We start from the raw sequence: 21,751 nt of genomic DNA on the forward strand, positions 1-21,751 counted from the left end.
GCCGTTGCTTGGCTAAATAGCTCAACTAGAATCTAGCTTGCTCGGATCAGGCATTACCACTGACGGTGTTGTACTAGTGAACAATCCGTACTAGGCACTGCATTCCAGCAATCCACCGTCCTGCGCCCTCTAGGATCGCCATCAACTCACCTACAGTGCACTGTTGACTGATGACAACTCACCCCAGGTCCTTGTAGCATGCTCCTTTTAGTCTCTTCTCCCTTAACCAAACAACGACGGCACTACAGTTCGCCTCGTTTCCTCTGTATATTCTTTTTCCGCTCTCTATGCATTTTCTCGACTGAACCCTCCGCGCATCTATACCTCCCCTGCACGAGTGTTCACCCTCCTAGACATCTGTGTTGTTGGTCCCTTCTTTGCCCAATTCCATGGCATATTCGACACACCCTTCCATCTCGACCTCCTGGTCCTGGCGAAAGACCGCAGCTCCCTCCACTCGCCGTACAGTGGCCGTGACTGCTCAGTGCAGTGAACTCCTCTGAACCTACGTCCACTATTCCGACCGTGTTGGATTTCTTGTTATTGGGGCCGCTGTGCTTGCCTCCGTCGATGTTCTTGGGTATGTCGCTACACCTCGTTTGTTTATTGTTGAAATAGAGCCTCTGACTCGTTCATTGTACCAGTATTTCTTCGCGTTATACCATCCGTCGGCGCAATACAAGCATCTACTGGTCCTGCAGGTCGGATATTTCTGGCGCCCTCACCTTCTTTTCTCTCCCTGGACTGTTTCGAAACAGGCACTTAATCCTGAACGGTTGGCGGGACAAAGGAAAAGAGACTTGAAAGGATCGGGATTTGTTTCTGCAATACACCCACTCCGATACCACCCTGGATCTCAACAATGTCTCCAACACCTCCGGCAGGCCAGGGGTCAGACCTGCCCAAACCACCCCGTACGAGGCCACGAGCCCCAACGATTAGCATCGACGATTCCGCTGTCAGTCAACCTTCTGAGGAGTCCGCCAGCACGAACTCCGATCGGCCTGGCCCGTTGCCTCGCATACAAACCGCAGGCCTCGACAAGGGCCCAGCATCCTCGTCTCCTCTCTCCCTCTCACCAACAGATGTTCGCGCATCATCCGACACTCGCGAGTCACGTCCGACCTCTCCGCATAATGTATCATCTCCCAGATCTCAGTTCCTGGATGGGCCGCCGCCTCAGAACTTCCTCTCCGTTCCTGGAGCAAGGGTAAGGGCCCCATCGCTGGAGTCGGAACTGTCGCCTACGTCCGAATATGGTGGAGAAACTCAGATAGCATCCAGTACATCAGCTTTGGACGAACAGCTGAGCAAGGGCTCGCTCAGTAACAACGACGAGGTGATAAACGATGCGGATGCGTTGAGACCAGATCCTGGAACCGAAGCCGATTTTCAAGTGGAAGACAACAAGTTTGCCTTTACACCAGGTCAGCTGAACAAGATGATCAATCCGAAGAATCTAGCCGCTTTCCATGCTCTAGGAGGGTTGGCAGGTCTAGAGAAGGGGTTACGGACGAACCGCCACAGCGGCTTAAGTGTGGACGAAGCTGGTTTAGAGGGCACAGTCACCTTCGAGGAGGCCGTGCAAGCAGGCATAGAAGCCGAGGAGAAGTATGGATCTGTCAAGAGGGTCAACACAACGGGTTCGATGACTGCTCCGGCGAGGATATCGGAGTCGTCCTTTGCCGACCGCAAGCGCATCTACAAAGACAACCGGCTTCCAGAGAAGAAGGCCAAATCCTTTTGGCAGCTGGTGTGGATCGCCTACAACGACAAAGTCCTCATTCTTCTTTCCGTGGCCGCTGTCGTCTCGCTCGCCTTGGGTATATATCAAACGATCCAACCGGCTCCATCGGAGATCCATGAAGCCCACGTCGAATGGGTCGAAGGAGTGGCCATCATGGTCGCCATTATTGTCGTCACATTCGTGGGAGCTCTCAATGACTATCAGAAGGAACGCCAGTTCGTCAAGCTGAACCGTAAGAAAGAGCAGCGCTCGGTCAAGGTCATCCGATCCGGCAAATCACAGGAAATCTCCGTGTACGACGTGTTAGTCGGAGATGTCATGCATCTCGAACCGGGTGATCTGATCCCGGTCGATGGCGTTTTTATTGAGGGCCACAACTTGAAATGCGATGAATCGTCTGCGACCGGCGAGTCTGACATTATCCGGAAAACCCCAGCTGATGATGTGTACCACGCCATCGAGAACCACCAAAATCTGAAGAAAATGGATCCCTTCATTCTGTCGGGTGGTAAGGTGTCTGAGGGTGTCGGTACCTTCCTGGTGACTTCTGTCGGAGTCAACTCCAGCTACGGCAAGACTCTGATGTCCCTACAAGATGAAGGGCAGACAACACCCCTCCAGTCGAAGTTGAACGTGCTGGCGGAATACATTGCCAAACTGGGGTTGGCAGCTGGTTTGTTACTTTTTGTCGTGCTCTTCATCAAGTTCCTCGTTGAACTCAAGGATATCGATGGGGGTGCCCAGTCCAAAGGTCAACGCTTTCTCCAAATCTTCATCGTTGCTGTTACCGTTGTCGTCGTGGCAGTGCCTGAAGGTCTACCACTGGCTGTTACTCTTGCCCTCGCCTTCGCCACGACCAGGATGTTGAAAGACAATAACTTGGTGCGGCTGCTCAGAGCTTGTGAGACCATGGGCAACGCTACCACCATTTGTTCAGACAAGACTGGGACTTTGACTCAGAACAAAATGAGCGTGGTGGCCGGTACGCTGTCGACCGCGTCTCGGTTCGGCGACAAGCAGGTACCAATCAATGCTACAGCTGCGGCCGATGAAAAACTAGAAGGCCCTGATACGGTGACGAATGATGTCTCGTCCACAGAATTCATGGCTACGCTCTCTTCAGAAACCAAGCAACTGCTGAAGGATTCGATCATACTGAACTCAACAGCATTCGAAAGCGAGGAGAATGGCAAAAGGACTTTTATCGGCTCCAAAACGGAGACAGCCCTCCTTTCCTTCATATCCGACCACATGCCCGTCGGCCCCATCAGCGAAGAGAGATCCAATGCCGAAGTCGTCCAAATGGTACCCTTCGACTCGGGTCGCAAATGTATGGCTGTGGTCATCAAATTAGCCAACGGTAGATACCGCTTGCTGGTCAAGGGCGCCTCTGAGATTCTCATCGCAAAATGCACAAGGATCATCACTGACCCGACCAAAGGCATCGCGGACTCACCGATGACTACTGATCAGATGGAGACACTGAACGGCATTGTCAGCAACTACGCTTCTCGGTCTTTGCGTACCATTGCTATGTTGTACCGCGACTTTGATGAATGGCCGCCACGAGGCGCTGCTTCAGCGGAGGACAAAAGACAGGCGGACTTTGACAAGGTTTTTAAGGATATGGTCTTTCTCGGCGTCGTGGGCATTCAGGATCCTCTGCGTCCGGGAGTTGCGGAGGCTGTTCGCGACTGTCAAATAGCCGGTGTTTTCGTTCGCATGGTCACAGGTGACAACATTATGACGGCCAAGGCTATCGCGACCGAATGTGGCATCTTTACGCCGGGTGGAATTGCTATGGAAGGGCCGGTTTTCAGAAAGCTGAGTTCGAAGCAGCTGACCCAAGTCATTCCTCGTCTGCAAGTGCTCGCCAGATCCAGTCCGGAAGACAAGAAGCTCCTCGTTGGGCATCTCAAAAAACTTGGAGAGACTGTGGCGGTCACTGGTGATGGTACCAACGATGCACCTGCCCTGAAGACTGCCGACGTGGGCTTTTCCATGGGCATCGCAGGAACCGAGGTTGCGAAAGAAGCGTCCGATATCATCCTCATGGACGATAACTTTGCATCGATTGTCAAGGCTATCGCGTGGGGGAGGGCTGTCAACGATGCTGTCAAGAAGTTCCTACAGGTATGTCTTTTTTTCACACCGCGGTGTACCATGTACTGACCTGGTTGCAGTTCCAAATCACCGTCAACATCACAGCCGTCATTTTGACCTTCATTTCCGCCGTCGCGAACGACGATGAAAGCTCCGTTTTAACTGCTGTGCAACTTCTCTGGGTCAATTTGATCATGGACACGTTTGCAGCACTTGCATTGGCCACTGATCCCCCCTCACACTCGATCCTGAGACGACGACCGGACCCCAAGTCGGCACCGTTGATCACCATCACCATGTGGAAGATGATTATAGGACAGTCGATTTATCAGCTTGTGGTAACCTTGATCTTGTACTTCGCAGGCGCAAGCATCCTCTCCTATGGTACTCCGGGTGAGAGGGAACGGCTTCAGAGTACGATTTTCAACACTTTCGTCTGGATGCAAATCTTCAATCAGTACAAGTAAGCACCACCGACTGCCGAGGGACCATTGCATTTGCTGACGTGTTTTAGCTCGCGACGACTGGACAACCACTTCAATGTCGTTGAAGGAGTATTCCGAAATTACTGGTTCATTGGTATCCAGTTCATCATCATCGGAGGCCAATGTTTGATCATGTTCATTGGCGGTCAAGCGTTTTCGATCCATCGAATCAATGGGGCTCAATGGGGCTACTCGATAGTGCTCGGCGCCCTTTCCATGCCTATTGCGGTCATCATCAGATTGATACCAGACGAACTCTTCGCCAAGCTCATTCCGAGCATTCGCCTCCACAAGAAGCGTAGCCCGGAGTTTGTGTTTGAAGATGAAGACGACCAGATCCGGCACTGGAATCCGGCACTGGAAGAGATCCGTGAAGAATTGACCTTCCTCAAGAGGATCCGTGGCGGCCGGATGTCAGAATTGACATACAAGCTGCAACATCCACGAGACACCTTCTTGCCGCGCTCCCGCAGCCCGTCCCGTTCTCGCTCTCGCTCGAATAGCGAGTTGCCTCAGACTCCAGAGACGGAGCAGGCTGTGGCCGACGCGGTATCGGGGTCGCCGTCCACGCCGGAGAAAGTTCGACGACGTGCGCGATCCAGCTCCTCAGTCTTTGGGCCTGCAGCAGCCATGGCTGGAATCATCGCTGGTAGTGTTGCCGGAGGCTGGTCACCGGTTGAGAAGCGGCCTGAGGAGCAGGAAACGGTTCGGTTCACACGGGCTCGATCCCACTCTGGGGTTGAAGGAACCGCTGGAATGGAAATCCACCCAGCCACGCCGGCCGAAGATCCGGTCTTTGCTTCAACGATTCCCAAGAATGGTGTTCCACCTAGCCAGGATCCTGAATTGGCGCCGCATTTCGATCATGCTCCTCCGCATAGTTCTCCCGGCCGAACAAGAGGTTCTCACTCCCGGCATTCATCGTCTGCCGTATGATGGCAGAGTGTTCTCCACATTCGTTGCTGTACTGGGCTCGTTCGGTGCGATTTACATCCATGACTTCAAGCAAGCAAGCGTTGTCCAATATTACTGGTACATAAAGCTGTTTTTATCGAGCATTTTCTAATCGGCAGCGACAATGAGCCTTTCCACGTGTATTGCGGGTCACCACTGGGAGTGGTCAAATAGGCGGCAGTGTCCGCGTTCAACAAGAATCGTTGAGACAACATGACTAGCACCTGGACAGGAGTAGAGGGGAAGAGGTTGAGATGGCCGTGTCCACCATGGCATCATCCTGCCCAGGTACCTCGAAGGCTAATGCGAGGGCGCGAGAAAAGGGCAACACGAAATACGGGATACGAAAGCCTCCAAGCAGGTCAGGGGCAGGGCTCAGAGCGTAACATCCATCAACGAAGTTTACCTACCTTGCTGTATCTGTACAAATAGCAACCGTTCGTTCGGGGGTGAGAACCCTTTTCAAGTTGTGCATCCATATCATTATGACCGATGCCTGGAGACTGGAGATGCTATCATTTCCACCACCTAGGTAACTAGCTGTAGCTGTGCTAGAGTATTCATCAGAAGTCCCGGTTGTATGTGTAGGTCCGGGGTATCGAAGGAGTGTTGATTTCAGTCGATGGGAAATAGCATGTCCCTTGTGAGTAAGATACTCGAGCAGCTGGGGATTAGATACCTTCATTATATGCACAGTTAGTTATGCTGATATGAAAGGAAATGTGTGCTCCACCGTGAGGCTGTGAGGCTGAGGCTGAACCGAGGTAAAAGGAAGGAATTTTCAATCAGTGATGATTTGGGATGCAGGGGAGTGGGAATTCGTTCATGCTTCACAGGTAATAAGGTACCTACTACAGCTAAAAGAGCTCTCGGGATCAGACTGCGCAATTGTGGCTCCCTGACCAGACCAGGTACAAGGTACACTCTGGACATTCTACTCTTGTCCTCTCCGAATCCGTCCTCATCCAGGGCTCTAGGAGGCTCCTAAGGCTCCTCTTATCCTCAGGCTCCATAATTCTTGTGCCCTTCGGCCTCCATCATCGTCTGTACCAAGTGAATTCGCCGTCCTTGACATCCGCCCTGCGGCCCCTGGTGGCCATTCACTTTTCCCTTCACGACCATGGCTCCGGCCCTGTCAACAATCAAGACTATTCCTGTCTATCTCTTCACTATCTCCCCTCGCTCGTCGATTTTGTTGGGCCGCGGATTGCTTCATACTACGTCTTCTACTGCGTCCCCATTGCCCTTCACCTCCCTTCGACACACCCTCCTGCGACAACAGCCTCTTCGCAATCTCACCGGCCTCCGGTCCTCCTCCTCGTCCTTACGCACAAGTGCTCTGCAAAGCCAGGCCCGACAGTCAAGAGTGAAGCAGAATAGCTTTTGGAATCAATATTCCACAGGTGCGCCCAGTATCCAACATCGTCGCGACAGGTGGGACAATGTGCTAATTGTGCTGCAGTTGTCGTTCACAGTAGAGGAAAGGCTCGGTTTCGAAGAACAATCAGCTTTTTGATCATCAGCACCTTGTCCTTCTTTGTCGGAGGCTATTACGCGCTCACCTACGCTCCTCCTATTCTCACGCCGCTCATCATGGGTTCCATGCCCACCGACGTCGAGACACTCTCCCTCTACGAACCTCCCGATGACTTCTCGCGCGAGGTGGACGAACATATCAGAAATTGTGCTCTGGCACAGTCGCTACGAGCAAACCCGGATTTCAAAGAATCGAGACCGCACCTCAAATTTCCCCCGGGAGTCCGACAACACAACCTGACCGCGGGGACTCTGGCCGGGCCTGGCATGCTCGTGGTGCCGCCCTACAATTTCAACGAGAAGGATGGTGAATCTATGGTGCAGATCTTCTATGTTGGTGGCGACATCTGCGGTCACCCGGGCATTGTGCACGGTGGATTCCTGGCGACAATGCTGGACGAAGGACTGGCGCGATGTGTGTTCCCAGCCTTGCCCAACAAGGTCGGCGTCACCGCGAACTTGGAGATCAACTATCTCAAGCCGACAATGGCAGGCCAGTTCCTGGTCTTGAGGGCAAAGACCACCAAGGTGGACGGGCGCAAGGCTTGGGCTGAGGGATGGATTGAGAACCTCGACGTTCCTGAAGGAGAAGAACCGAGCAAGTTTGTGCAAGCCAAGGCTCTGTTTATTGAGCCCAAACATGCGAAGGTATGTCAACTCGTCAGTATTGCCCCTCGGATCTACTGACGCAACTCCTACAGGTGTTACAGTCACTGTACAAGGTCACCGAATAGAGCATGTTTTGGCTTCTCATCCGCCATTTCGCCAGTGATACTTTTGACTCGGTGAACAAGATTTTTGTGCCTTGGAGATACTTAGAGGCTCGATAGACTTCTGGACGGAGTTGGTGAACATCTCTTTGGAGGTGTGTTGGTCGCCGGCAATTTGATTTTCCACACTATTGCCTGACACAGTATCCTTGTGGGTGTGGTTGCCCAACCACTATCCGCGGAGGCATCTCTGGAAGCATACTTTGGCAACTTGAGGTCATGTACACAAGGACCGTCTGGACAGCAGCGACGAAAGAGAGTATACTATTCAAGTGTCTCTCTGTGGTCGCCTTGGAGCGTGACTGGCTTTCAGCTTGGATGGGCAGGCAAGCGCTCATGGCATCACTGGGTTTGTGCAGGCAGGCCATTGGGGACATCGACGTCAGTTGAACTGCCCATCAACCAATTCGTCAGATCCCTGGTGGTGTCCCTTACTTGCCCATGGGCCATTGTGCTCAATGACAACTCCGGGAGACCGGTGATCCTCATCAGCCGCCTGCGGACCTAGTCGCTTGTGGCTGCTGAACAAGGAGCGACCTTGTCGTCCAGAATAGGTAATCTTTGCTAGAATAGATGCTTGGATCTACGTGGACTCCTTTCAGAATGAACAACCACATTAGAACACAATCAAGTCATCCCTTATGCGATGTCTACCATGTGAGCACGATCGGAATTAAAGGGGGCGGCCGAAAAAGCAGCATTTACCGACTAAAAGGTTTGCCGTAGCTGGAACGGCGGAGCTTAGCAGTACCAGATGAAGTCCTCCGCCAATCTTGGATTTGCTTCGGGATGTCTCAATCGCACGTTATGAACATCAAACATGCTCTTGTACTACCTCCATGCGATGAACCTCTAGACCAACTCACGAGCCTGGGCATCCTGATGAATCAGCATACTACAGGCCGACTCCGCATCCTTCCGTCTGGCAATGCTTTGCCCTCTGACAAGGGTCTCCCGACATGGTTCAGGCTGGGCCCGGTTTTCGCACTGAACCCAAAACACAACCTGTGTGATGGATCTTGGTCCGTCATTGCTCATCCCTACTGCCGTACCTCTGTAAGTGTGTGACCGTCTGACCAGAAGGAAACACGACAGATACGCGCACGTGGACAGAAGTCTTCTACTCTCGACCAGGCAACCCAACAAGAGGGCTCAGGCCAAGGACATGACCGAGGCAGGAGGGAAGAGCTCGACGTGGGCTTTCTTCTTGGCTGCTGGTGAAAAGCGCGTACATCGTGCAAGGCCAATCATGGATGCACCCCCCTCCTGTTCCTTGTTATACGAACCTATGGATCGACTACATTGCCCCCCAAGGCTCAGCGAGGGCATGATGCCAGCCTTCCATGCTCTCATCCATCGGCAAGTCGTGTTATACAAGACTGTCCTAGGCCTCGTGTCTGGAGATCAAGCCCTTTTTGCACTGACGGGTCATCAGTAGCAAAGCAATCACTTGAATGATTTTCGGACGGCAGTCGTGGTACAAGGCTTAGGAAGCCACCATCACGACTCTCGCCAAATTGACGCAAGAGTATGTACCAGCTCGTATAGGTCCATCAGCTTGCTCGTATTTGCTTCCATAGGTGGCCTTGGCCTGGAGGAGTTCGCACACGGAGTGCAGTGCCTCATCAGCGGCCTCGAAGGCACACCATAGCGACGCCAACTGCATATACGCCTATCCGCTGTTTTGAAGAGCAAAGAAATCATGATTACGAGCATGCTCCGTGAGCTTGGCAGCTGAGCAACGCCAAATGCCCTTCTCGGTCGTCATGGCTATTGGTGGTTCCATACTACCCCCAACGCCCTGTGACAGGAAGTCGGCTTGCAGACGTCTCTGAGGTGGAACGACAGAATCAAGTTGACCTTGTATGGCAAGGCTATAAGTACCTAACCTGCTCAGTCTCTAGCTATAGCGTGCATTCTTCCATCTTCTCCGCACCTTTGGATCCCACTGGCAAACCAGCAATCATCGAGAATTGATTTTGGGCTAGAAATGTCTTTCGAAGACTCTCCTTCCCTATCACCTGATATCTCGGATGGCCCACCCCATCATGGTCCCAAACCGCCGCCTGGCTTCCTCGCGCCGGCATTGAACGGCCCTCATCCCGGACTGGACAAATTCTCGCTTCCATTCCAGTCAATTGTCAACAAGCTGAAGAAGGAGTACATGTCGAATCCCTCTGACGTTGCATATATCAAAGCAATACATGCCTTGGACACAAGCAAGATCCGTCTACTAGCCAAGGAGGTGGCCAACATACAACCTCTAAAGCCCCAAGAGCGCCGCAGCTTCATTAATGGTGCTAGAAAGGGCCTTGCGTCGGCGGATGGTAAAGATTACATGAAGGAAGCGGCCACCGCTGCTGGCAACGCTTGCAATGCAATCAATGGCTTGTTCACCACTCTTCGCAAGGAGCTCAAGGAGATTGACGACAAAATGGAGGCTACTGGGCAGCACGTCGCTCCGTTCGAGCCTCTGCTCAAGCCGCTCCAACGGGTAGGACAATCTTTGGTAAACATAACTCGTCTGTGGCTGATCGGCCTCGCAGAAATTCAAAGAAATCATCGCCAACTGCAAGACCCTTTCCTCCAAGGTCAGCATTTTGGGGAAAGAATTCAATACCTCCATCATTGCATACGCTAAATCGAATCTGGACACCCCAACAAAAGAGACGAGGATCGATAAATACATTGTGGTAAGCATCCTTCACATCGAGGCCGTGCCCTGGTTCACATTTCTCTTTACAGGAGGCCAAAATGCTGAGTCAAGACTCTGCCTCAATTCAAGCCGACTTGGACCGGCTTCCGGAAGACTTTTCAAAACTAATGGACCGCTTCCATGACTTCAGCAAACAACGACAACCCAACTTTCATGCTCAGATCGAAGTTGCAAGGCAACGGCTTGACCGACTGGACAAGAAGCTCAAGGATTTGAAGCTTAAGTTGACGGCTGTGACGGCATCAGCTGGAGTGGTGGGTACTCTCGCCGGTGCGCTAGCTGGAGTCTTCCCACCAGCATCGGCGTTCATCCTCGTGGGTCAATTCTCAAGGACCGCGCTCATGTGAGGTGCCAGTGACTGAACTAAACCAGGCATCTGGATTACTTGCAACCGCAGGGCTGGGTGTCTACGCAGCTATACTTGCCGCACAGATCGAAGGTAAGCAACGACTTTCCGTTGGACAAGCGTTAGGCCTAACAGAAACAACAGAGATTGAGCGTGACAAGCAAGACGCGAAGAGGCGACTGGATCGTTTGACGGCCGCAGATGCAGCCTACAGAGAAGCGACTACGGCGTTGGAGCAGTTGGGCCTGGACAGCGATGAGACCTTCACATCCAGCATCGACCTGGTGCTGAAGCTTCTCGGAAACGTAACAACAGACGCCGAATCCATCAAGGAATGGCTGTCGAAAGCAGGAGACGACGAGGTATGTGTAGTGTTGTGGGGGTGTTTCTTTCCTGTCAGTGCTCTACTACTTGGCAGGCTGACACGCATCCGTAGGCCTTACCAGAGGTGATGGGCACAGACTTGAAAGAGGCCGGAGACATCTGTACGTCTTGTGTTGTCTCTGCGTCACGCGCATCGTCTCAAGAACTCGTGGGCCTCTCGAATACTGACATCAATCTGACAGATGAAGCAATGAGCCAATATCTCAACATATTCGAGAACATGCTGTAAACGATTCAAGTTGACTGGACGGTCGACCTAGGGAGTAAAGTGGCATGTTGGCAAGCCAGACTGTTATTTGGGATCGCCCTGGGACTTGTGTCAGTGGTAAGTGGCTGGTTGGTCCTGGTCGGAATGTATGGGAGGCATAATATGGGCTCCTTCGAATTTGATATGTTATAGCCAGTCCAGCTATGTATATGATGCTTCCAGCGTCAACAAATGTCGTTGTCTTTACTGCAGACCATTTGCCCTCGTTGTCATGTTCTTTTTTCACATTACTTTCCTACATCAGTAATCTCGGCCTTTTTCACTTGGACCTGAACTCTGTGGTAGCTAAATGACGTGACCCAAATCCTGATGACAGAAAAGAAGATTCTAGGTAGGTGATGGCAGGGATGCGGAAGGCTGTCGTTATAGAGTACAATGGATGCCCCTTTTTGATGAATCGAATAAAGCAGCATATGAGACACACAGAGATGGTTAGACCAAAAAGTGTCTTGGCATACGCAACTTCCGTTTCGGGCGGCGCAGTTGAACTGCAAGTGCAGCTCCAATAACGCTGCCCCAGGAGCTGGAGGTCGAGTCGATAGCGGAATGCAGTGCTTCAGTAGGTAGCTGTTGCAATCCAAGTCTACGAACCCAGCCAGTATCACGACCAAGGTCACCCCGTTAGTAGAGGTCTGGTCGGTCATGCCTTGACATCTCATCTTCAAACCCTCCCTCCAACCGCTCTAGAACTCCGGCTTGTCACCACCGCCTTGCCTTGACCATCAGCATCCCGCAACATGTCTGCCAGATATCTCGCCGTGTCGGTCCCTTCGTCGATAACCCCTTCCGGCCACAAGGAAGATGCCTTCTCTTCTCTCCAGAAAACAGTCAGCTCTTCCAATGGCGAAGTTATAGACTTCCATGTACCAGAGTTCAAGATAGGAACGCTCGACGCATTATTACGACAGTCCGACGAGTTGGCCAAACTCGAAGGCATCTGCAATTCGGTCGTAGGCAAGGTTGGGGAGACACTGAGGAATATTCTCGATGGAGACGAAGAAAAGATCGCCATGCACAAGAATGTCAATGATAGTATGTGTGCGACTGCAGTTGATCACGAACGGACAGCTGGCATGGTGTGGACGTGAACTGACTTCTGCTCAAACACAGAACCACTTGAGCAGTATCTGAGAAGTTTCTCGTGGAACAAAGTCAAATATCGTGCCGACAGGCCACTGGCGGAACTGATTGACCTTTTGACAAAAGTATGGATCCTCGGTGTGGCCCTTGGTTGTTACCGACGTTGCTGACAGCAGCAAATCAGGAAGTCAACTCGATCGACAACGATGTCCGGTCCAAATACAACCAGTACAACTCAATCCGCACGAATCTACAGACGTTGGTGCGGAAACAAACAGGCAATCTCTCCACCAAGTCGCTCTTAAGCATCGTCTCTCCAGACGTGCTAGTGCAACATTCCGAACACCTGGAAACTCAACTTGTCGCGGTCCCCAACTCAGCTGTGAAGGACTTTTTGCGTTCTTATGAAACAGCTGCTCCCATGGTGGTGCCACGCTCGGCCGAATTCGTCGCCTCGGACGACGAGTTCACCCTATATGCGGTGACTTTGTTCAAGAAACATGCACCTGAATTCGTGCACAAGGCTCGGGAGCGGAAGTGGGTGCCGCGGGACTACAAGTACAAAGAAGGTGGAAAGGAAGAGGAGGAAAAAGAGGTGAAGCGCGTCGAGGCCGAAGAAAAGAGAGTCTGGGGTGAAACACTGCGGTTGGGTCGGACCGGTTGGAGTGAGGGTGTCATGTGTCTGGTGCATGTTGTTGTCCTCAGAGTGTTCGTGGAGACGGTCCTGAGGTACGGCTTGCCACTGGACTTTGTCTCGGTGTTGATCAAGGTATGTCCCGACGAGTTTGAAGGCTACCAACACGGAGCCAGATGTTTCGTTTGTGCTAACACCAGACATAGACCGACGCAAAGCGCGAGAAGAAAGTGCGACAAGCCCTCGATGAGGAATATGCCTACCTGGCAGGCAACGCATTTGGCAAGGACAGCAAAGGCCGGATAAAGAAGGACGAGGGCATCGGGTCGGCCGACATAGCAGCCGGTGGCGAGCAGAGCGATTATTCGGCTTACGTCTGTTACCAAATTGCTGTTGATTGATAGGGGCGTGTCTAGGTATGGCCGACTCCTGGGTGCAACACGACTGACCGAGCCGAGACAGCGTAGTCATGGCCATGTCTTGAAGGACTGGCGACAACTTCATGGCTTGAGGCAGGAATATAATTAGAACAAATCCAACGCTACGTATGACACATAGGAGCTTCCACGAGCGAAGCAGGGAGTTGGGGGGAAATCAGCTATGATTTGATTCGCAATCGGCCTCTCCCGAGAATGACCATGAATCATTCGAGTATGGAAACCTCCCTCGGAAAGAATTCGGCATGTAGATCAAAACATGACTTGGTTTTTGCTTGATTCCAAGCTGGACTGGTAGGAATTCGTTGAGCAAACAATAACTACCTAGCAAGTCATATGTATCGTTTCGAGAGAGATCGTTGCGAGCCTCCAGCAGGGATAGTGATTTTCGCGCGGCCACATCCATCTCAGCCCTCTCCTCAGACGCGACTGCTTTGCCATACATGATGTATCCTTGCTGCATTGACATTGACGTGCCCGGTGTTATGTCATGTCTGGTCTGGTCTGCATGTACTGTGCTGTGCCATGAGTGAGAACGAGCACGCGGAACGTCGAGCTTTTCGTGAACCAAGCAAGTACTCAGGGTGGTTAAGTAGTAATCAAGTAATCTCGTCCGGGAACATCGGTGTAGCTCGGGTAGGTAGGTAGGTAGGTGGTTTCGGCTTTTCCTCTTTTTTGCCACCACCACCATCCATCATCATCTTCTGGTGATAAGTGGTAGAGCCATGTTTCCTGAGCAAGCTGTTCTCGGTCTTGACGAGACGTGCTCTGGGAAGGGTTTAGCAATCCAATCCGTCATGATGGGCTGTCAAGGGTCGCTCTGGAAAGGAATGAGCCGATGTGGATTCGGGGGATGCAACATATGCAGTCGTACACTTGTTTTAAAGGTGATTCCGTTCAGATAAGATGTCATTGCTTCCGTTCTGAAAGATTGTGGTCTGTACTGGATGAATTAGGCTGTTTTTATGGACAGAATGAATGAGGAGGATGAGGTCGAAGAGAATAGCAGCCAGTACCAACTGTGCCAGTATACATAGATGGCTTGATAACGTTGGTTTGGCGTGGATGGGATAATGTCAATGTCCCATCGCTGAGGCACCGGTGTCTGGGTCATATCCATATCAGGCGGTGGACGAGGTGTTTGATCGGATCATATCCTGTCTTCGCGAATGACATTGGATGAGGGCAGTTTCGTCTGCGTTGGAATGATGGCAGTTTGTTGTGCAGACGCTTGTCTCACTTCATCATGACAAGTGTCCGTGGTCGGAACGGAGTGTGACATATCCAGTCTCGATACAGGATCGTGGTGATTAGCGTGGGAAAGTAAGGACTTCGTGGTATCTCTTGGTCATTGGCCGGGCTGTTGAGGTTGAGGTTGATCGGTTTGAGAAGGTGTCGTCTGTCCTTGACCTTGACCTTGTCGTTGCCCGTCGTATAAGCCGGAGTAGTAGCCCGCCCAGTAATATGCCATTTTGATGTTCTCGAGTGTTTGGTCTGGCGAGGGACCTAGCAATAGGGAAGCAAGATGTTAGTATCTACATTCAGGAGAAATAGATGGGGAATATGCGTGGGGAAGGATATGCCGACAGATGTTAGATCTGGCGGGAGACAGCCTGGAGGACCTGTGCGGCAGTCATGGCTTGTAGGCGCAGCATGCTGCTCCTATCCTGCTTCTTTTGTGGCAATACCGACAAACGAAGACAAGAATCCATGTGTGAGGCAACGTACCTTGGACGCTGGCAGGCGGCAAGCTGGGTCCTATCATAGGATGATTGTTCATTGATGATGATGGTGGTGGTTGCGAAGCCGACGTCGGAAGAGGTGTTTGGTTCTCTGTTGTCTCGTTTCTCGTGTCGGCGAGAAGATCAGAGGGCGACGGCTCAGGCTCGACTGCTGCGCCTTGCACTTTGCGGCGAGATTTTGTCAGCTCTATTCCTCTTCGTTCTATAACATGCGGAAAGTCAATGGCATGGAATTCACGGACCTTGTCGAGTCAGGGCTTCCTTTGCTGTTTGGAGATCGAGATGGAGATCGTGATCATCGTCGTCGATTTCGCCATCTTCAATCTCTGCGTCTTCATTGGGCTCCTCTTCAGTCACAGCTTCGGGTTGCGCCTTGGTGTGTTTCATGTTTTTGGTTGCGTTCGTGGTCTCGTCGTCTTGGCCATTTGTGGATTCAGCGTCGACTGGTCCCCCGGCCTCGGCGAGTTCATCCATTTCAGCCTTGCGTAGAATCTCCTCGACGTCTTCGCCGCGAGCGTGGATGCTGTGGTAGAACTGCGTGACAAAATTAGAACTGTTGAGGCTGTTGGGACTGTTCCAAATATGCAAGTGAGGTCGTATATCGCAGCTAGGGGCAAGAATGTTGATGTGATGGAGTTGAAGCGGGAACAGGAGGGAGTCCGGAGTTTGGGTAGACTCCCACCAGGTCGAGCGAGTGCCGAAGTGCTAGTGCATAGATGTCTCGAGACGCGCGATGGTTGTGACAGCGCTGAAATGTCCAGACTTGACCTTCCTGAGTTGACGAACATGGAAGCTCTCGTACCTCATATTCAGCGACGGCGTCGTTCCACGATCTGATCAGAGCCGAGTCATCCCAGATCTCTGCCTGGCTCAGTTCGCTGGAATTTTTGGAGAAGTAGTGCTTCGTTTTGGCCTTTTTGTTCTTCGGCATGACTGCGATGACCACCCAAAGCGTCGTGTCGGAGAGAGAGCCGAAGAATGTCTAGGTAGGTATCTATCTAGTAGTACGTAGGGAGGTAGGGAGTAGTACAAACCTGTAATATACAGAGTGAGGATAAACACGTATGAAGCAAAAGAAGTTTAATGCCAAGGCGCACACATGATTGGTCAGCCTCGTCACAGCAAAACACTGCGCAACTCTACGAGAGTATCTTGAGTGACTTCCAGCACAGTACAGATTACTAGCTAAGGTGGTGATTGCACGGAGACGCATCTGACTCAATGAGCGGGAAGTTCCTCAAGGCTCTTGATGTGGAATTCCGTGGTGGCGTTCATTTTCCTCCTCAGCGCACTGCTTGCTGGATAAACCACCCTCCTCAACCGATTGGGAGAGCCGAGGGGTTCCAAGCTCTTCAAGCCCATCCACGGGTCTAGCCTCAACCTGTCCTCCCAGAAATTCTTCAGTGCATAGTTGAAGCTGTCTTGCCTCGGGACTTTGAGGCGAGCGACAGTCTGCCATGGATCTGAGACACAGGACACGCAGTCAGCAAAGCAGGAACCAGGCTTGATGATGAACCGAATCATCCGTGTCTTCAGTGTTCACTTACACGCCTCCGGATCCCAAACTTTGCCAGCATATTCTACAGGCTGGTCCTCGAGATTCTCGCACAGCTGCACCTGGAACAAGTATTCGGCATCATGTTTCCGATGGAAATTCTGCAACCACCTGTGCAGGATGTCCGAGCCGTCCGTAGGCTTGACCGTTTCCTCGTAGAGTTTCTTTTGAGTCTCGCTGTTGGGGACCAGGCAGTACTTGATCACGTAGTCGCCGTAGCGATATGCAGTCTGCGAATACTGCCTGGTAGACTCGAGATGAGTGTTGCGCACAGCGTCTCGAGCCTTTTGCAGGTCGGTATCCTTCCTGGCATCCAGTTGCTTGTAGAGCTCTGGCTGATTGTTGCCGAACTTGATCCGGAGGTCAATGATCTCCCTGGTCGTCTTTGCATCTGCCAAGTCGAGCGCCGGAGTCGAATTGAATTCAATGTCTTGCGTGGGAATGTCTTTCCCAGTGTCGAAGAAGTCACCGTGGACGTCGAACACTTTCATGGCAAACCCTCTTGGCTGGGGAATGCGATCCTAGCAAGACTGATGTCAGTTTCTGAACCTCCGGTGCCTATCTCCTCAGTCTTACGTCCAGACCAGGATCGCCAGGCTCACTGCTGTACCTGCACAAGACAGGCCATTCTCGCTCTTCCGCAAACAAGCTCTGTTTAAGATGAGCAGGAAGATTGGGTTCGGTTTTCAGTGTGCCCTTGACGATCCCCTGTGTTCTTGCATGGGTCCCTTAGGGCTCAGTGAGTATGCATCAACTGTTCGGACTAGGTTCGCGGCACGAACCCGTATAGCAGTGGCGGTGGGAATTCCATTGCGCCTTTTGGATCTCATTGATCATCTCCGCCACGGCTTGGATGTCTTCATCCTCGTGCTCAGGCTTGTGCTGCACCCGAGGGTCGTCGTAGCGGACATAGTGTCGGTCAGTGAGGTTGCTCTGGCTCTCGGCATTGTTGGAAATCTCCATGACGATGGAAACTGATGAGGCTGATCAGTGACGACCGGCTGAGAAAGCAAACACGAGTCTTCATATTTGAGCATTCTGTTGCTCTCATGACCGAAGAGATCCCTTGCCGTGCAGTGGGAGGAGGGTGAAAGTCAATCGTAGCGCATCAGCCAGTCATTGCTATTGGATTGACAAGGATCTGTCACATCCGCACATCTAGATCTCTGCACCCCGCCAGATCACGACGTCTTCTGCACATAATTCGTTGGAGAGCAGATCCTGTGGACCGAATGAACCTCTTCGCGGGTCAGATGCAGAACATCGATTCCAAATACTTGATTGCCGGGATCGTGCTGCTTCCGGTAAGAGACGCCACATCTAGATGGCCTCCCAGGATGGCAATGCTGATGAGGTTCCCCTCTCTGCCGTGTCAACCCGGCAGATTGTTAGCATTTGTTGCAGGCAGCATGTACACATGCCCCTACCACGGGTAGTGTTAGCAGAGTCGTCCGAATAACATGTCATGCGGAGACTGTGTGCTCCGTACCCCCTTCTTTTATTGTCGAGAAATTGCTAGAATCGTAAGACAGACTCGGAATGAAAGAAATGACTGTCCCGTGAGCATCTGGACTGCAAACGACAAAAGAGGCGAACAGGGTGTACATCAATAAAGCAGGATGCGTGCAATCGCATCTCATAGCCAGGAGACATTCTGCACTCCTGCTCTGGGTCACGATGTGGTTCGTTCGAGGGTTTCCAAATGTAGAGGGCCACCCAATCCAGGATAGGATGATAATATTGGTACAGATCTATTCTATGCGTAACCTCTGCGCCGTCTGCCCTGGTTTCTCGGCCGTTGGGTAACGACAAGAGGATTGACCTTGTTCTTCGGCCTCGTCTTGAAGCCTGATTTGGCCTGTAGCGGGTTAGCAAACGTAGCACACGCGGTGGACGAGAATCACAACTTACCGGAATACCCCAAGGACTCATGGGAATGCGGTTTCCCTTGGATTTACCACGACCACCACCATGAGGATGATCTGCCGCGTTCATGGCAAGTCCACGCACAGTTGGTCGAATGCCGAGCCAACGCGCGCGTCCAGCCTTCCCGAGTGAGGTATATTTGAAGTTGATGTTGCTTGCGACTCCAATGGTTGCAACAGCCTCCTTGTCAATGAGCCGAACTTCACCACTTGATAGTCGGACTGTGACATAGTTGGCTGCTTTTTCGAATTTCCTCAGCTGATCCTTGGTCAAGGATGACATGTCCGCATTCCCGCTGTCCCCGATGAGCTTGATCATTTCCTTTTGAACCGTGTCTTCACCCTTTCCAATGATGATTCCATGCGTGCCAGCACTACGACAGATCTTGCCGATCGCATCCCGTGTTGGGGCGATGTTGAAAATCGGCGTCCCAATGGGAATCATGCCCAACTTCAAACAGTTACCCCTATGGGCGGTCTTCGAAGCGATCACACCCTGGTCCATTTGTCCTCCCATCTCCTGGAGCAACGTTTTCGGCAGTCCGGACCGGTAACTCTCCACCACGTCGCCAGCGCGCATGCCTTCAGCGGCCAGAATATATGCTCTTGTCCCATCGTCGATGTTTTTCACCAGCGCAACGTGGGCGGTTCGGCCAGGATCGTGTTCGATGCGCTCCACGACCTGCTTGCCGCCTTTGCGCCGTGCAAAGTCGACAATGCGTATCCTTCTCTTATGCCCGCCCCCACGATGTCGCACCACAACATGCCCAGTATCATTTCTACCTCCTTTCCCATGACCCTTTTTCGGGAATGTCAGGTCGAAGTATGGTCGCCCTTTCCACAGATGGTCGTTCACGGGCCTGATCAGGTGACGGAGACCGGGAGTTCGTGGGGTGTATCGTCGTAGTCGAACTTCCCCCCTGGCTGCACCGACTCTGTCTTGCGGTTCTGCTAACGGAGGATCGGCGTGGGCTGTGTCCAGCACTGAGGTGCTAGGATGTACTGGGTCGATGACTTGTGCATACGAGCGTCGCATAACGGGCAGGGAGGATTGGCATCCCCTGCACAAAGTGCGAAGCGGTATCCGTGGCTGCAGCATCTCTGCAGACGGTTGATACCACCAGCGACCTGTCCAAGTTGTGAAGACGATGCTAGGGAAGTGCAAGCAGGCACATAGCTTCAGGCTGGCATACTTCTGTCGGTGGAGCAGGATCCAATGGTGAATTGAGAGTTGTTGAAGCTGAATTGTACCAGCTTCAATTTTGATCCAAAGAAGCCTAGCAGTAGTCTTCGGCTAACCTTCCTCCCTTAATACTAGTATGTCGTAGTGTTTTCAGCCTCGTCGCGTCTTCTGTGGGGAAGTCACAGCCTTGTTGTTACCTTCGATCTCAGCCTGCAGTCCTGCTACATACTAACCATGGTGAGGCCCCTCCAGAGTTCTGTCCAGTTATTCACATACTGCTTCTTGCTCTCTTCACTACCCAGGCTCCCCTTGTTATTGCACATATCCTTGCACGAATATACTTTGATGCCGGTGTGTCACTATGTCCGACACTGGCTTGGCCGCGAGGGTCACACAGTTAGAAGGTACATTGTCGTGTTGCGTTCTAGATTACCCGGGCTGGACTGACTAAATTGCCTTTAGGTCGTCTTGAAGCGGTTAAGAACGCGCTGCAGACTTTTGAGATCTGGCTCCAGTCCTACGAAGAACGCTCAGCCGCGCACAAGCTAGAGGTGTCCTCAGAACGACATAAAGCGTCGCCAGTCTCGCATCGCCCTGGTTTCCCCTATCCGTCACCCTCTCACCTTGCTGTTCTCAGACGATCTACCTTATGCTCATACCAAGAAGCGGCCGTCATTGTCATTGCACAAAGATCCTACCGACGGAGGAAGACGGGTGGGCTTGCGAACGTCAAAGACGAGGTCAAGGCGGATGCTAACATCTTTAACCTCCCACGAGTCGCGCCTTGTCCAGCTCTCGGAATCTTGAACCCTCGGCCCCAAAAAAGCAGGAGGCCTGTATCAAGACTCCTCTCCAACTCCTTCTCGCCCTTCAAAAAGGCTTCTCAGCCGAGCAGCGTCTGCAGTGAGTTGATAGCTTCTAGGGGTTGAGCACTCTCAAGTGATTATAGATCTACCCGTCTGCACAGAGAACGACAACGAACCCCATACTGCGAAACTCCATATCGAACCTTTACATCGACAACCTCGACCACCAAAAAATGCGATCAATCCTAGGTCTGTCGTGCCATTAGCGGAGCATACAGGAGCCCCGGTGATTCAATACTAATAGATGATTGCAGGTTTGTGACCTCGACGGGTCTGTGCACGCGATATAGCTCAACTGGTATTGCTTCTACTCTAGAACGGGAGATCTGTTGGTTTCCCCCATACTGATAATGACCTCTGCAGGATCGTGCCGGTACGGCATCAAGTGCTTTGGAGCACATGACCCCAACAAACTAGCTCTCTGCCCTTCCGTCTCGCGCGGTGTCAGTTGCTTTGCAGGCCCTCGATGCAGTCTCAGTCATGTTCCCTCACCCGAAAGATCCCCGCTGTGTCTGTTTTTCCAGTTGGGAAGATGCAGTCGGGACAACTGCGTCTACGCCCATACTGTTGTTAATCCCACCGCTCCCCTGTGTACGGATTTTGCTTATGCTGGCTACTGTGACAAAGGCACACAATGTGGGTATCGCCATCTGCGCCAATGCCCCGAATTCACAAATACCGGAGAGTGTCAAGACAATTACTGCCGGCTTCCCCACGTCGTCCGGTCGACTCGGACGAAGATGCGAGACTCAAATGGATCTGGCACTTCGGCCGGGTCGGGGACTCTCGTTGGCTCTCCCGATGATGAAAAATGGGATGATGAATTGGACTCCGGTTCCCCCGTGACTGTCGACCGTGCCCCAGCTGAGGAATACATGAGTGGCCCAGGAGATTTTGCCTCGCAAGATGACTTCATCCGATTGTAGTTAACTCGCAGTCCCCTTGCGTGACAAAGACTGTGCCCGGAAATACAGGGATACGACAGAGGAGTGAGAAGGAAATCTGGATAAGAGTGAGCTG

General features: G+C 52.2%; 8 protein-coding genes across 8 annotated transcripts; 5 read left to right on the top strand and 3 right to left on the bottom strand.

Moving 5' to 3' along the window:
- Positions 1–862: 862 nt before the first annotated feature.
- Positions 863–5,271, top strand: A1O1_08166 (Ca2+-transporting ATPase; the record flags this gene model as incomplete). The annotated part of the gene is made up of 3 exons (XM_007729028.1): positions 863–3,880; positions 3,931–4,313; positions 4,365–5,271. 3 exons carry the CDS (start codon positions 863–865, stop codon positions 5,269–5,271), a joined length of 4,308 nt encoding a protein of 1,435 aa, XP_007727218.1.
- Positions 5,272–6,409: 1,138 nt separating this feature from the next.
- On the top strand, positions 6,410–7,559 carry A1O1_08167 (uncharacterized protein; the record flags this gene model as incomplete). The annotated part of the gene is made up of 3 exons (XM_007729029.1): positions 6,410–6,692; positions 6,752–7,473; positions 7,527–7,559. The coding sequence occupies 3 exons, from the start codon at positions 6,410–6,412 to the stop codon at positions 7,557–7,559; spliced, it is 1,038 nt and encodes a 345-aa protein (XP_007727219.1).
- A 2,026-nt stretch (positions 7,560–9,585) lies between these two features.
- Positions 9,586–11,270, top strand: A1O1_08168 (uncharacterized protein; the record flags this gene model as incomplete). Its single annotated transcript, XM_007729030.1, has 6 exons — positions 9,586–10,089; positions 10,142–10,288; positions 10,341–10,625; positions 10,684–10,750; positions 10,802–11,019; positions 11,094–11,270. The coding sequence occupies 6 exons, from the start codon at positions 9,586–9,588 to the stop codon at positions 11,268–11,270; spliced, it is 1,398 nt and encodes a 465-aa protein (XP_007727220.1).
- Positions 11,271–12,046: 776 nt separating this feature from the next.
- Positions 12,047–13,424, top strand: A1O1_08169 (V-type H+-transporting ATPase subunit C; the record flags this gene model as incomplete). The annotated part of the gene is made up of 4 exons (XM_007729031.1): positions 12,047–12,341; positions 12,420–12,514; positions 12,574–13,158; positions 13,230–13,424. 4 exons carry the CDS (start codon positions 12,047–12,049, stop codon positions 13,422–13,424), a joined length of 1,170 nt encoding a protein of 389 aa, XP_007727221.1.
- Positions 13,425–14,808: 1,384 nt separating this feature from the next.
- A1O1_08170 (uncharacterized protein) lies at positions 14,809–16,133 on the bottom strand (the record flags this gene model as incomplete). The annotated part of the gene is made up of 4 exons (XM_007729032.1): positions 14,809–14,966; positions 15,189–15,365; positions 15,445–15,736; positions 16,005–16,133. 4 exons carry the CDS (start codon positions 16,131–16,133, stop codon positions 14,809–14,811), a joined length of 756 nt encoding a protein of 251 aa, XP_007727222.1.
- Positions 16,134–16,420: 287 nt separating this feature from the next.
- Positions 16,421–17,720, bottom strand: A1O1_08171 (uncharacterized protein; the record flags this gene model as incomplete). Its single annotated transcript, XM_007729033.1, has 4 exons — positions 16,421–16,665; positions 16,750–17,278; positions 17,334–17,485; positions 17,540–17,720. The coding sequence occupies 4 exons, from the start codon at positions 17,718–17,720 to the stop codon at positions 16,421–16,423; spliced, it is 1,107 nt and encodes a 368-aa protein (XP_007727223.1).
- A 793-nt stretch (positions 17,721–18,513) lies between these two features.
- A1O1_08172 (uncharacterized protein) lies at positions 18,514–19,781 on the bottom strand (the record flags this gene model as incomplete). Its single annotated transcript, XM_007729034.1, has 2 exons — positions 18,514–18,615; positions 18,669–19,781. The coding sequence occupies 2 exons, from the start codon at positions 19,779–19,781 to the stop codon at positions 18,514–18,516; spliced, it is 1,215 nt and encodes a 404-aa protein (XP_007727224.1).
- A 445-nt stretch (positions 19,782–20,226) lies between these two features.
- A1O1_08173 (uncharacterized protein) lies at positions 20,227–21,657 on the top strand (the record flags this gene model as incomplete). Its single annotated transcript, XM_007729035.1, has 5 exons — positions 20,227–20,269; positions 20,328–20,768; positions 20,833–20,920; positions 20,986–21,029; positions 21,095–21,657. 5 exons carry the CDS (start codon positions 20,227–20,229, stop codon positions 21,655–21,657), a joined length of 1,179 nt encoding a protein of 392 aa, XP_007727225.1.
- Positions 21,658–21,751: the final 94 nt, after the last annotated feature.

This window comes from Capronia coronata (genome assembly GCF_000585585.1).
Source record: "Capronia coronata CBS 617.96 chromosome Unknown acBCG-supercont1.7, whole genome shotgun sequence".
NCBI classification, from domain to species: Eukaryota; Fungi; Ascomycota; class Eurotiomycetes; order Chaetothyriales; family Herpotrichiellaceae; genus Capronia; species Capronia coronata.